Here is a 15650-nt window from a genome sequence, read left to right on the forward strand (position 1 = left end):
TCTGCTATACTGGAAACCTGCTTCTGTGGTGTCAGTATTGCTTGTTTTCATGGTCAGCTGCTCTAAAGGACAGGAACCCTGTGTGCATGGTTCCTTTTTGCACAACCATCCTTGACTGGCACTTCAATGAATAGTTTATGATCAGGGAGCCACTGAAGGCTCAGGTGAATGAGTTTCATGTCTAAGCCTTGTTAATGAAAAGGCTTATTGCAAATGCTACCAGTCCTACTATTCCTACTACACCATGTAGGAATATAGATGCTTACGTATTGTTTATGATATAGAGGTCTTCCTTCCTTTTACCACTTAGCTAAATCTTGGTCGTTTGATGACAGAGCCAAACTGAGACAGTATTGTGGCTGGCTGTGGGATGAGGAAGTTGTGAATCTGTTAGTCAGCCCCAGGGGAGAGGCTGTGGGTATGTTTGCTATGCCTCGCTGACTCTGTTTGTTGTTTTGTTGTTATTTGCTGTTTTGTAGTAACCATTCCTTTTCTCCTCTTTTTTTTTGGAGGGGGGATTCATAATAGTTGATAGTGTAGCCTTCACTGCCCAGTATAGTAGCCACTAGCCACATGTGGCTGTTTAAGTTAAAAATTCATTTCCTCTTTTTAACTAGTCACATTTCAAGTGCTCACTGCAACAGGTCACTAGTAACTACTATGCTGGGCAGCACAGATATAAAAATTTCCATCATCACAGAAAGTTCTGTTGCACATTGCTATACATACAATAAAAAATGTATGGAAAGTTTAATATACTGGCATCTCAGTTTACGTAAAAGCATGCCTTCATTTTAGATGAAATTTTTCCACAAATTATTTTAGAGAATTTTTTCTATTGACTTGTGACCTTCTTTTTCAGGGCCCCTCCAATGTGTCTTCTGCCACACTCACATTACGAGCATGTCATGATTGCATTTGGAGGCAAAGGGTATTTTGTACAAACACCAGAAGAACTCCAGAAATCCCTGAGGCAGAGCCTGGCAGACACAACTAAACCCTCTCTTATCAACATCATGATTGAGCCGCAAGCCATGCGGAAAGCCCAGGTAAAGATGACTGCTAAGCAGAAAGCAGAAATGCATCTCCCCTCCCACCCCCAAAAGTATCTGCCAAATAGAACACCCTGTCATTTACTGAGTTCTGTCTAAACTGTTTCTGAGCTTGTCACTTTCATTTGTTTGTTCAATGAATATTTGTTGAGATATGTGTTAGTTGTGCTGTGTCAGGTGCTAAGAATAGCATAGTGAGCAAACCAGGCTCGGACCTCACTTCATGGAGTTTACTGTCCAGTAGGAGAGTGCAGTCCAGTCACCTCTCAACTGAATGTATCACAATAGAGTGAGGCAATTCCTCTGAAGAAAAGAAACCCAGTTCTGAATGAACATAAAACAAAGGAACCCAGGAGGTGTGTGGAGAAAGGGAACCCTCCTACACTGTTGATGGGAATGTAAATTTCCGTACTATGGAAAACAGTATGGAGGTTCCTCAAAAAACTAAAAACAGATTTGCCACATGATCTAGCGGTCCTGCTGCTGGGCATATATCTGGAGAAAACCATAATTTGAAAAGATACACACACCTCATTGTTCACTGCAGCCCTATTTACAGCAGCCAAGACATGGAATCAACCTAAATGTCCAGTGACAGATGAAGATGTAGTATGTATATATATATATATATATATATATATATATATACACATATACATACAGTGGAATACTACTCAGCCATAAAAAAGGATGAAATAATGCCATTTGCAGCAACATGGATGGACCTAGATAGTATCATACTAAGTGAAGTAAGAAAGTGAAAGATAAATACCATATGATATCACTTGTATGTGGAATCTAAAATATGACAAATGAACTTATCTACGAAACAGAAACAGACAGATATAGAGAACAGACTTATGGTTGCCAAGGTGGAGAGGGAGTGGGGGAGGGATGGATTGGGAGTTTAGGATTAGCAGGTACAAACTATTATATATAAAATGGGTAAACAACAAGGTCCTACTGTATAACACAGGAAACTATATTCAAAATTCTATTATAAACCATAATGGAAAAGAATATGAAAAAGAATGTGTGTGTGTATACACACACACACACATATATAACTGAATCACTTTGCTGTATAGCAGAAATTAACACAACATTGTAAATCAACTGTACTTCAATAAAATAAATTTAAACAAACAAACAAAAAACCCCACAAAGGAATTCAATTTATATTGGAGTCACAAGGAAGACTTCTCAGAAGTGATGCTTAAGCCGAGAGCTGAAGGATAAGTAGGGACAAATTCAGCAAAGAAGTGAGGGAAAAGATGTGCAAAGGCTCTTTGGCAGGAGGGAACACGGCAAGTCCAAGGAATTGAAAGAAAGCCAAAGTGGCTGGGAGACAGAGAGTGGAGGAGGAAGCACAATGGGATATGAGACTATAATAGGGTAACTTATGCAATTATATTCAGAGTTAGTTACTTTGGCCTCTAAAGCAAAACTACAGTGTAGACTATAGCAGTAAAATAAATGACAAAGTGTGTAGTATGTTCCTCTCCCATCCCAGATTAAGTTGCTTTTCATACTTTGTACTCTGATTCTGATCCAGCTACTTTTGCTTTCTCTTATATACCTGGCCTCCATGCCTGCACCTTACATATCAGCTGCTGTTTTCAGTTTTTACTTTTTTTCAAGTATTTTCTGTCTTGGTTCTTTATACATGTATCTGCTGTTAGATTTTTCTCTTTTTTGAACAAGGCAGTGGACAAATGGGCAGAACAGATACCTGGACAATCAATGAAATATAAATTAATTTGGAAACTATGAAATATATAGAATTCTACTGAAGTTCTGTTTCTATAAGACAGATATCAAGGACGTTGGTGAAAGAAACAAAGGGTAACTACAAAACAGCCAGAAAACAGCAAAATGGCAATAAGTACATACCTATCAATAATAACTTTAAGTATTAATGGATTAGATTCTTGAATTAAAATAAATAGAGTGGCTGAATGCATAAAAATGAGGCATATCTATATGCTGCCTATAAGAGACTCACTTCAGATATAAGGACACAAAGAGACTGAAAGTGAAGAAATGGAAAAAGATAATTCATACAAATGGAAACCAAAAGAAAGCTGGGGTAGCAATACTTATATCAGATAAAATAGACTTTAAAACAAAGACTGTAATAAGGGACAAAGAAGGGCATTGCACAATGATAAAGGGGTCAGTCCAACAATAGGACATAACATTTGTAAATATTTATGCACACAACATAGGAGTGCATATATATATGCAAATATTAACAGACCTAAGAGGAGAAATAGACAGCAATACAATAATAGTAGGAGACTTTAATACCCACTTACATCAATGGATAGCTCATCCAGACAGAAAATCAGTTAGGAAACATTCGCCTTAAATGACACATTAGAACAGATGGCCTTAACAGATATACTCAGAACATTCCATCCAAAAGCAGCAGAATACACATTCTTCAAGTGCACATGGAATGTTCTGCAAGATAGATCATATGTTAGGCCACAAAACAAATCTTCATATATTTAAGAAGATTAAAAGCATCTTTTCCAACCACAGTGGTGTGAAACTAGAAATGAATTACAAGAAGAAAACTAGAAAATTCACAAATATGTGGAGATAAAACAGCATGCCACTGAACAACTGAGGGGTCGAAGAAGAAATCAAAAGAAAAAATTTTAAATGTCTTTGAGACAAATGAAAATGGAAATACAACATATCAAAATTTATGGGACACAGCAGAAGCAATTCTAAGAAGGAGGTTCATAGCAGTAAAAGCCTACCTCAAAAAACAACAACAACAAAAATCAAACAATCTAACTTTACACCTGAGGGAACTAGGGAAAAAACAAAGCCCAAAGTTAGTAGAAGGAAGGAAATAACAAAGATCAGAGCACAAATAAATGACATAGAGCCTAAAAAGACAATAGAAAAGACCACTGGACCTAAGAGCTGATTCTTTAAAAAGATAAAATTGACAAAGCTTTTGCCAGACTCACCAAGAAAAAAAGAGAGGACTCAAATAAATAAAATCAGAAATGAAAGATGAGCCATTACAACTGATACCATGTAAATACAAAATTTCATACTACTATGAATAATTATATACCAATAAATTTGACAGCCTAGAATAAATGGATAAATTCCCAAAAACATATAACCTACCAAGACTGAGTCATGAAGAAATAGAAAATATGAACGGACCGATTACAAGTTAGGAGATTGAATCAGTAATCAGAACCTCTCAAACAAAAGTTCAGGACCAGATGGCTTCATTGGTGAATTCTACCAAACATTAAAAGCAGAATTAATATCAATTCCTCTCAAATTCTTCCAAAAATTAAAGGAGTAAGGGACACTTCCAAACTCATTTTTACAAGGCCAGCCTTACCCTGATAACCAAGACCAGACAAAGATACCACAAGAAAAGAAAATTACAGGCCAGTATCCCTGATGAACGTAGATGTAAAAATCCTTAATAAAACATTAGCAAATCAAATTCAACAATACATTAAAAGGATTATATACTGTGATCAAGTGAGATTTATTCTAGGTATGCAAAGATGGTTCGATAACTACAAATCAATCAAAGTGGTACACTTCGTTAACAAAATGAAGGATAAAAATCATATGATCATCTCAACAGGTACAGAAAAAAGCATTTGACAAAATTCAACATTTATGATAAAAAAATCTCAACAAAGTGGTTATAGAGGGAACATACCTCAACATAATCAAGGACATGTGTCACAAGCCCACAGCTAAGATCATATTTAACAGTGAAAAGCTAGAGCTTCCTCTAAGATCAGGACCAAGACAAGGGTGCTCAGTCTTACCACTTTTATTCAACATGGTATTGGAGGTCCTATCCAGAGCAATTAGGCAAGAAAAAGATATGAAAAGCATACAAATTGGAAGCAAAGAAGTAGAAGTGTTACTATTTGCAGATGGTGAGACATTATATATAGAAAACCCTAAAAACTCCACTGAGAAACTATTATAATAAATTCAGTAAAGTTGTAGGATACAAAATTAACACACAGAGTTCTGTTGTGTTTCTATACAGTAACAACAAACTATCAGAGAAATTAAGAAAACGACTTCATTTACAACTGCATCACAAAGAATAGAGCTTCCCTGGTGGCGCAGTGGTTGAGAGTCCCCTGCCGATGCAGGGGACATGGACTCGTGCCCCGGTCCGGGAAGATCCCACATGCCGCGGAGCGTCTGGGCCCGTGAGCGATGGCCGTTGATCCTGTGCGTCCAGACCCTGTGCTCCGCAACAGGAGAGGCCACAACAGGGAGAGTCCCGCGTACCGCAAAAAAAAAAAAAAAGAGAATAAAATACCTAGGAATAAATTTAACCAAGGAGATGAAAGATCTGTACACTGAAAACTATAAGACATTAATGAAAAAAATTGAAGAAGGCACAAAGAAATGGAAACTATTCCATGCTCTCAGATTGGAAGAATTCATATCGTTAAGCTGTCCACACTACCCAAAACAATATGCAGATTCAGTGCAATCTCTTATCAGAATTTTAATGGCATTTTTCACAGAAATAGAACAAACAATCCTAAAATTTGTGTGGAACCACAAAAGACCTCAAATAGAGCAATCGTAGAAAGAACAAAGCTGGAAGCATTAAATTACTTGATTTCAATACAAAAATACAAAATTAATACAAAATTTTATTAATCAAAACAATATGGTATTGGCATTAAAACAGACAGATCAATAGAACAGAATAGAGACCCCAGAAATAAAGCCATGCATATATGATCAATTAATTTATGACAAAGGAGAAAAGAATATACAGTGGGGTAAGGACAATCTCTTCATTAAATGGTGTTGAGAAAACTAGGTAGCCACCTAGTTTTCATGCAAAAGAATGAAACTGGACCATGATCTTACACTATACACAATAATTAACTTAAAATGGATGAAAGATTTGAATATAAGACCTGAAACAATAAAATTCCTAGAGGAAAACTGACAGTAAGCTCCTTGACGCTGGTCTTGGAGATAATTTTTTGAATTTGACACAAAAGCTAAGGCAACAAAAGCAAAAATAAAGCGGGACTACCTCAAACTAAAAAGCTTCTGCATAGTAAAGGGAATCATCAACAAAACAAAAAGGCAACCTATTGAATGGGAGAAAATATTTGAAATCATATTGTCTGATAAGGGTTTAATATCCAAAAAATATAAAGAGCTCATTTAGCTCAATAGCAAAGAACAATCCAATTAAAAACTGAGCAGAAAATATGAATTGACATTTTTCCAAAGAAGACATACAGATAGTCAACAGGTACATGAAAAGATGCTCAGCATCACTAATCATCAGGGAAATGCAAATCAAAACTACAATGAGGTATCACCTCATACATGTTAGAATGGCTGTTATCAAAAGACAAGAAATAAGTGTTGGCAAGGATGTAGAGAAAAAGGGAATCCTTGTGCCCTCTTGGTGGCAATATAAATACATGCAGCCATTATGGAAAGCAATATGGAGTTTCCTCAAAACATTAAATGCAAAACTGCCATGTTATCCAGCAATTCCACTTCTGTGTATTTATGGGAAGAAAATTAAAACACGAACTCTAAAAGATACGTGCACTTCCTTGTTTATTGCAGCATTATTTACAGTAGCCAAGATATGAAACAGTCTACAATGGATGACTGGATAAAGAAAATGTGTTGTATATATACGCAATGGATTATTATTTAGCCATAAAAAAATAATGAAATCTTAGCATTACAACAACGTGGATGGGCCTTGAGGACGTTATGCTGTATGACTTAAGTCAGACAGAGAAAGACAAGTATCATATAATCTCTCTTATGGAACCTAGAACAAACAAAAAAACCAAGCTCATAGATACAGAAAACAGATTGGTGGTTGCCAGAGTCGGGGGGTGGGGAGTGGGCAAAATGGGTGATGGGGGTCAAACTGTATAAGCTTCCAGTTATAAAGTCATTGGAGATGTAATGCACAGCATAGTGACTTTAGTTAATAATACTGTGTTGCATATTTGAAAGTTACTAAGACAATAGATATTAAAAGTTCTCATTACAAGAAAAATTTCTGTGACTATGTGGTGATGGATGTTAACTAGGTTTATTGTAGTGATCATTTCTCTATGTGTACAAATATCAAATCATTATGTTGTATACCTGAAACTAATTTAAGGTTGTATGTCTATTATACTTCAATTAAAATTTAGAAAGAGAGAAAGAGAGAGGCTCTGGCATAGCCTCTCAGGCTCTTCTCATAGCAGAGAGAAGAGATACTTAAGAAGAAGCATGGTGATGGGGATGAGGAGCACAGAAAGGCTAGGCCAGAAAGGTGATGGCATAGGTGGCATTAGCAGGGATTTATGTGGAGCAAGCAGGCAGACTGTTTTCAGGTAGGATTAACAACTTTCAGAACCTACTCAGTACCTTTGTAGGTTTACTGATTGCCTTGAAAAAAAAAGAAACTATTTGTTGAAATGATTTCTGCAAGCTAGACACCCAATAGATAGGTTTTAAAATCACATGTCATTTTATCTGTAGCTGAGTATATGCTTTTCAATAGCTGGGATGTCAGTTTTGCAACCAGAATGCCCTCCTCCTGGCATCAGGGCATCAGAGCACTAAGGAAACTAAAGCCACAAGGGGCTTGGTAAGCACATTCAGAACACACAGACAAAATAGACTTGAGACCTGTGTTAGTCACGGAAGGGCCCTAATTGATTGTCCCTTCTCTGCTAATGCCTGTCTAAATGATCTGCTTCTAATGGTCTATTCTCTGAATTCTCTATGAATTTGGGGGCTATTGCTGGAGAATACAAGTTCTTATTTCCTCTTGTATAATTCCATGAGGATTATCCTTGTATTTTTTGCATCTACCACTTCAACATTATTTATCTTCATTCCAGTAGAATTCCCCATATATTATAGTTTCTAAACTGTTTATTTTTCATTGATTGATTGTGTGTCCATTACCATTTGTCATTTTTTAAAAATGAAGCATAGTTGATTTTGCAGTATCATGTTTTAGGTGTACAGCATAGTGATTCAATATTTTTATAGATTATACTTTTATAAAATTATTCATAAAGTTATTATAAAATATTGGCTATATTCTCTGCTGTGCAATATATCCTTGTAGCTTATTTATTTTATACATAGTAATCTGTGTCTCTTAATCTCATACCCGTATCTTGTTCCTCTCCCCACTGGTGACCACTAATTTGTTGTCTGTATCTGTAAGTCTGAAAAGATACATGCACCCTAGTGTTCATAGCAACATTATTTACGATAACCAAGGTATGGAAGCAACATAAATGTCCATCGACAGAGGAATGGATAAAGAAGATGTGGTATAGATATACAATGGAATACTACTCAGTCATAAAAAGAAGGAAATTCCGTGATCTGCAACAACACGGATAGACCTAGAGGATATTATGCTTAGTGAAATAAGTCAGACAGAGAAAGAAAAACACTGTATATTATCACTTATATGTGGCATGTAAAATAAAACAAATGAATATAACAGAAGAGAAACAGACTCACAGATATAGAGAACAAACTATAAATGGTTACCATTTGTCATCAATTCATGGTGTAGCTGGCTGCTTCCTGCTATAAATACAGGGAAGACCTAATCTCTGCAGTTGCCTGTGTCCAGGCCACGTGGGTAGGATGGTTTTAGTCCTGGGCAAGGCTTCCATGCACTGCTTTTTCCTCTCAAGCTCTTCTTAGACGTGGGAGCTCTTGGTCCTCTTTGGGCTTCCTTCATTCCCTCTCTCTCTTTTTTTTTTTTTTTATTAATTTTTTTTGGAGTATAGTTGATTTACAATGTTGTGTTAGTTTCTGCTGTACAGCAAAGTGAATCAGTTATACATATACATATATCCACTCTTTTTTTAGATTCTATTCCCATATAGGACATTACAGAGTATTGAGTAGAGTTCCCTGTGCTATACAGTAGGTTCTTATTAGTTATCTATTTTATATATAATAGTGTGTATATATGTCAATTCCAATCTCCCAGTTTATCCCTCTCCCCCTTTTCTGCTTTGGTAACCATAAGTGTTTTTTCTACATCTGTGACTCTAATTTCTGTTTTGTAAATTCCTCTCTTCTTTTGCATGTACTTCTGGTTCTTTCAGACTCTAGTTTTTTTGTGCCCTGATTATTGTTAATGGGGGAAGATCCAGAAAGTAGTGTTAGGTTGTTTTGTAGGACAAGACAGCAAGATTCATTAATGGATTTTTAGCTCCTTTTTGGGAAAAGCTCTAGACCAAAGACAAACTTCACTTTACCACCACTGTGGCTAGTGTGGTTATAACGGGACTTTTAGATTTTAGAGCAAGCAAAACAGGATATAGTTTGACACAGTTATTTCTTTTGACTGAATGTTTGTTGTCTTTTCTTTTTCTAGGATTTTCACTGGCTGACCCGCTCTAATATGTAAATAAAGATGCCAATGAGTGACTTGGCATCTCTTTCCTGTAAGATGGAATTTTATTTTCCACAGCAAAATTACTATAATGTTAAAATTGTTCTGCAAAGAAAAATAAAAAACATTTCTAAATGACATTTTATAGTGCAGGAATTGATTAAAACCATAAAAAGATACCAGTATTCTACCACAGAAATAACCATTTACAGATGAAAGAGGGGTTTATTAAATAGCATCATAACTGGTTTATTGAATGACACATCAGTATTCTTTTAAGGAAATCCATTCTTAAAGTCACATATCTTTTAATAACATCTTCGAAGAAAAAAGCTTCAGAACTATGCAGTGTAGAGGCATGTTCAGTAAGTTGGAGTATCTAGACTATCTCTCCTTCATAGTTTATCCGTTGACCACTTCATACCTTAGTCTACCCAACCTTAGTCTACCCAGTATTTAATGGGGCTTGTTCTACATCTTATGAGTTAGGTTTTTGTTCTGTTTAGTTTTTCAGGAAAGAACTTATTAAGCCAAAGGAGAAGTCACACCACACCCAAACTAATAATTTCAGGGTATATTTGGATTATCAACCTTAGTTTATGTGTACCACATTGAGACCAACAGAATCAACAGCCTTAATATGTAAAGAACTCTTATAAATAAGAAAAATATTAATGCACTAATAGAAAAATGGGGAAAGGGCATGAATGCATAATTAACAGAAAAACACAAATGATCAATAAAAGTATGAGTATGAATACAAATGAGTAGGTAAGTTAAATAGAAAAACCTTTTTTTTTACCCCAGCCACTTAGCAAAGCACTTTTTAAATTATAATTTTCAGTGTTTGGTGAGGGTGAAGTGAGGAGAGGAGTGCTGTGCTGGGGCAGAAGATGAAATTGGTACAAATTCCACAGAGGAATTCTAGCGTTGCTTGTATTTGCAATCATAAAATGTTCATACCCCATAACTTTTGACCCAGTGGGCCTATTTCAAGAATGTATATTAAAGAAATAATAAAACATTTGGTCAAATATTTATATATAAGGACATTCAGCATAGTTTTATTTAGGAACAACCACAATGTTTAATAATAAGACATTGGTTATGTAAATTATGATCTGTCAACATCATAAAATAAAAATTGTGTTAAAGAATGAATATTTATTAATGGAAAAATAATCACAGCTACAAAAATGGATGGGTCCAGGTCAGGATATACATCTTTACTCATACACAAATACATACATAGAGAAAAAAGGTGGGCACAAAATAAACCAAAATTTTAATATAACTTGGTGATGGGATTTAAGTAATTTTTATTTCCCTCATGTTTTTCCTACTTTTATAAGATTTTAAAGTAAAAATAATTATGTAATTGTATTACCAGAAACAGACATTGTTTTAAGAAAATATTAGAAATGCAAAAGTATCACCTATTTTCAGGGTCATTCTTGTTTATTATCTGCAGTTTTATAGATGAGTTGGAGTATAGGACCTTATATCCAAGTTCAGCTAGTTTGACTGTACCGTACATATCAGACTTATATCCGTTGGCTAGTTAGGGGCCTGAGTGACCTCCACAATGTCGTGGACTCCAGCTTCGAGGTGGGAACCCAGGAGATACTTGCAGGGAGCTGTGGCTTTGCCTGACAGGCCCTTGAGATCAGGCCCCCTGGCAGGTTCTCTTATGTATTCTGAGATACAGACTAGAGAGCCTGGGCTGCGGAAGAGCATAGGGAATATCCAAGGAGGGCAGAGAGTGGGCGGCTTATGTAATCTCATCAGTGTCCTACTCTGCCCGTGGACACTGGCCTCTGGCGGCCAAGTGCTACATAAGATTTTGCTGAAAGGTTGAGTGCTTGATGAACATTTGTGGGTTGAACTATATAAATCTGGATACTAGATGTAATTTGGGGAAAAGGCTCCTTCTCTAGTCATATTATCTCAAGAGAGAAAAAAAGTTGGCAGGTTAATAGACTGACCAGCAGAGGTCAGTCTGAACAAAGATCAGATTAGTCCAGGAGCACTGTCCACTGACTGACTGCCTGCTTTATAAATGGGATCTTTCCTTAGAAGGATAAGATATTGAATAAGCCCCTCTAAAATGAATCTGTTGGTTGATAGTCAAAGTTTACTGGTAAATATTTTGTATCCCCTAGTTTAATAAGGAACATTCTTACGGGATCCTTGTATGTTGAATACTCAAGTGCCTCATAAAAACTGAACTTTGAAAGATTATGGTTGTTTTCTTAATTTAGGAACGCTGAGAATTCAGGCTTGGAAATGACTTATCAGGTTAGTTCCTCTACTGATTTTCTTTTCCAAACCTTTCATACTTCATGGGGTTGTCTAGGGGTTCAAAAAGTTATCCAGAAGTCCAGTGCCTGGTATATAGAAGGCACTCCATAAATGCCATTGTGTTTTAGGAAGATGCAACTTTAGAGAAGAGGAGAATGTTGGCTGGAATTGTGTCCTGTTTAGCAGTGTGGTTTCACTTTGCAAGTAAACGGGTCTTATTTCCCAAATAGAATGAGTCATTTCCTGGAAGACAGGGGCTGTGTGTTTTTATTTCCTTAAACAGCCACCTGCTCGCTGGATAATAGCTGAATGAGAATTCATGATGTTTGGAAATAGCTCAGTGGATATTTTCTATGGTTATTTCACATATGCACCTCTGAAGTAGCTCAGCTTATTATGTCACTTGAGTATGTTTTCCTTAGGGAAAAGGTCTCAGATCTGTTACAAAGAAATAATAGGATTTCGAACACCAAAGGAAAATGAAAATAATATTGCTTCCAAAAATGTATTTGTTCTTTTACTACTTTTAACTGAATTATAAGAAACATACAGTATTGTGTTAGTTTCAGGTATACAACATGGTGATTTGATATTTCTATACATTATGAAATGGTCACCACAATAAGACCGGTTACCATCTGTCACCATACAAAGTTGTTACAATATTAGTGATTATGTTCCCTATGTGTACATTATATCCTCATGACTTATTTATTTTATAGCTGGAAGTTTTTACCTCTTAAACCTTGTCCCCTATTTCATCTATCCTTCCACCCTCCTTCCTTCTGGCAACCACCAGTTTATTCTCTGTATCTATGAGTCTGTTTTATTTTGTTTGTTCCTTTGTTTTGTTTTTTAGATTCCACATGTAAGCGAAATCATACAGTATTTGTTTTTCTCTGTTTGACTTACTTAGCATACCACCCTCCAGATCTATCCATGTTGCTGCAAATGGCAAGATTTCATTCTTTGTATGGCTGAGTAGTAGTATATTGTATATATTAACACCATATCTTCTTTATCCAGTCATCTATGAATGGACATTGAGGTTGTTTCCATACCTTGGCTATTGTAAATAATTCTGCAATGAACATAGGGGTGCATATATCTTTTTGAATTAATGTTTTTATTTTCTTTGGATAAATACCCAGAAGTGGAATTGCTGGATTGTATGGTAGTTCTATTTTTAGTTTTTTGAGGAACCCCCATACTGTTTCCCATAGTGGCTGCACCAACTTCTTTACTGTTTTTAAGACACTTCTCTAGGCAGTGGGGAAGCAGTGCACTGCCATGAAGAAGTGGCACGTGATTAAAGTATTGATACATGCAAACTTAGAGTGAGTAGGATGGAATTTCATATGAGTGTATTAAGAAAGTTGGAAACCAGTTAAATTCCAGACGGGAATTATGATTAAGAAACTCTGGTAAAACTGACTCTGCTGACTGCTGTGAAGAGTGAAATGTATACAGATGAAGTTTGAATCGTCTGGTGTTTTCTGGTTGCATTTGCTGCTGCTCATCCGAATAATGGAGTAATGTGGATAAAGGAAATTGAAGATCCTGTGAAATCCTCCCAAAGATAAGGTGCAGATTAAAGTACACCGTGGGTTCAGATCTGACAGGCAAGGCTGCCTAAGCCTCTGGTTTTCACTGGATTATCTTGGATCGTCCCTCCCCTCCAAGGCCTTTTCTTCTAGGAGAGAGGCTAGCTGGTTAGTGAACCCATGGTGAATCCAGGTTGTGTGGTTAACCCTGCAGTTGGGGAGCAGAGAGAAAAGGCACAGATAGAAACCCCTGGATCTCCAGTTTCAAAGTTTGAAGGGAACACTTTAAATTTTGACTCAGGCCTGGAAATATCCAGAGATGGCATCATCCATGATCTTCTTCCCAGGGGTCACTGGAGCCAGCTCTGTGGAGTGCTTCATCTACAGCTACCTGGTTCGTCCTGAGGCTCATTCCCTGGTCCCAGCGTGTTCCCAGGTACTGCCTCCTCACCCCAGTGATCAGGGAGGGCTCAGGAAATCAGACCCGCTTTCCCTCTAGCCTGAGCTCTGTGTGCTCCCCGCCGTTTGCCATGTGGTATCAGCCATGTTGTCACCTCTTCCGTGAAGCTATCCTCTCTCCCAGCCCTCCTACAGCACCCTGCGTGTACCTTCATCACTACGCACGGTATTCATGATGCATCGAATTCCCATCTCCCTTCCCACCTCGACCTAGTGCCTGTGTACCCAGATGTCACCCACCCCTCATCTTCCAGGGCCTGCATCCTCCTGCTGTTTGGCAAGCTCCTCTGTGGGCTCCCCCTTGAAGAATCGTGATATATACATCATGGACATTTTCTTGCAGGGGTGGTGGCCCCGGGGGGGGGGGTTATATCACAAAAGCCGCAGCAAACAATTCTGAGGGTGCAGCGTGGAGAGGTGAGCCACGGAGGATCAAAGCCCAGCCCTGGTGCCTGGGTTAGACAAGCCCCACCGTCCTTAGAGCCGTGTAGGGGTGGGGTCTGGGCCTCGAGGCCTTGATGGAACTGGGCCAAGTTCCTTCTCCAAATGGAGGTCAAAAGTAAAGTTGAGTTACTGGAGATAAATACTTCTTTCACACTTTAGTGCTGTGCACTGATATTTACATCCACTACACTCCTAACTCCATTTCATAACTCACAGTGCCATTCTCGCCCCCTGCCCTTCGCCCACCGTCCAGCTGTGCCCTCTCCCCACCACTCTGCCTACGTCATTCTTCAGAGCTTTCATGCTTATCTTCATTTGATTATTTTTCTGTATTAACTCTAGTAGCACAAAAAATCTAGTATTTTCATTGGAGTACATTTTAAAATTTAGTGCATTAATAGAAGGACTTCACATTCAGCAAGGCCAACAGATCAGGAGACGATTGCCAAGAAAAGATAGTTTCTTACTCACAGTTCTAGAGAGGAGAGGGTCCCACACCGTGCAGGGCTGCATGGGGAAAGGGTGAGGGTGGTCTCTGGGCACAGAGAAAGAGGCAACTTACAGCTGAAGCCTTTACCGTGCTTTACTTGGAAAGAAACAGGTGAGGCAGATTAAGCTGGTTTAGGATTGGCTAGTTTGAACAATATCCATGGGCTCCAGGGTTCAGGGGCTGCCCCAGGCATCTGGTACCTGACCCTGTGGTGATTAGGGCAGGGAGATAAGAGGCCTGGAACGTGAGAGCCCAATACAGAGCACTATAAAGAGGGAGGTTGGGATCTTGGGCTCAGGGTTGATTTGCATATAAAAAGAGTTGTTTGCCAACAGGGAACTAGCTAACCTGGGAGGGGCAGTCCCTGGGGTCAGCAAGGCCCAGGTGTCAAAGCATCAGCATTACAGAAAATAAGATGTGGTTAATAAAGAGTGACGTTAAATGGATATGTATTAAATATTGTATTAAATATGAATATTTGGATAATTGGATCTTAAACTTTTATTTCTATTCAAGAATAAGGTATCTTTGAATTTATTAAAGTATTTGTTCCTCCGTGGAGTTTTAAAATTCTCATCCTATTGGCACTACACAACTTTTGTTAAACTTGTTCGTAGATATTATTCTGTTTTGTCACTATTGTAAATAAGTTCTTATCTTCCACTATATTTATATTTGGCTATTGTTTGCATATTCTGTATACTAATTCTGTACCTTAATGAATTCTCTCTAACCTCTTATTCCTTTCTCTCATCTGGTGGCATTGGCTAGTACTTCCAGAACAATGCTAAATGATACTGATGACCGTGGACCACTTCCTTCTGGGTGTTTTAGAATCAGGATATCGTTTACGTGCTCTCTTCCTTCACGGGGAGCAAAAGATGGCAAGAAAATCTCCCCACAAGGAGTTACTGAGGGTG

The 15650-nt window shown here is 37.6% G+C and overlaps 1 protein-coding gene across 5 annotated transcripts in view; it reads left to right on the top strand.

The window, feature by feature from the left end:
• Positions 1-9630, top strand: part of HACL1 (2-hydroxyacyl-CoA lyase 1) — a 41554-nt gene extending 31924 nt beyond the window's left edge. For 3 of the 5 annotated variants that reach the window (XM_065876592.1, XM_065876593.1, XM_065876591.1), the window contains 2 exons: positions 863-1049; positions 9475-9507. In XM_065876592.1, the coding sequence (XP_065732664.1) occupies positions 863-1049; positions 9475-9507 (220 nt within the window). Of the gene's footprint in view, positions 1-862; positions 1050-9474 lie in introns of all 5 variants that reach the window. The other 2 variants (XM_065876590.1, XM_065876589.1) reach the window with 1 other exon arrangement.
• The last annotated feature ends 6020 nt before the right edge of the window (positions 9631-15650 follow it).

The sequence above is a fragment of the Phocoena phocoena genome, chromosome 4 (genome assembly GCF_963924675.1).
Source record: "Phocoena phocoena chromosome 4, mPhoPho1.1, whole genome shotgun sequence".
Classification (NCBI taxonomy): Eukaryota; Metazoa; Chordata; class Mammalia; order Artiodactyla; family Phocoenidae; genus Phocoena; species Phocoena phocoena.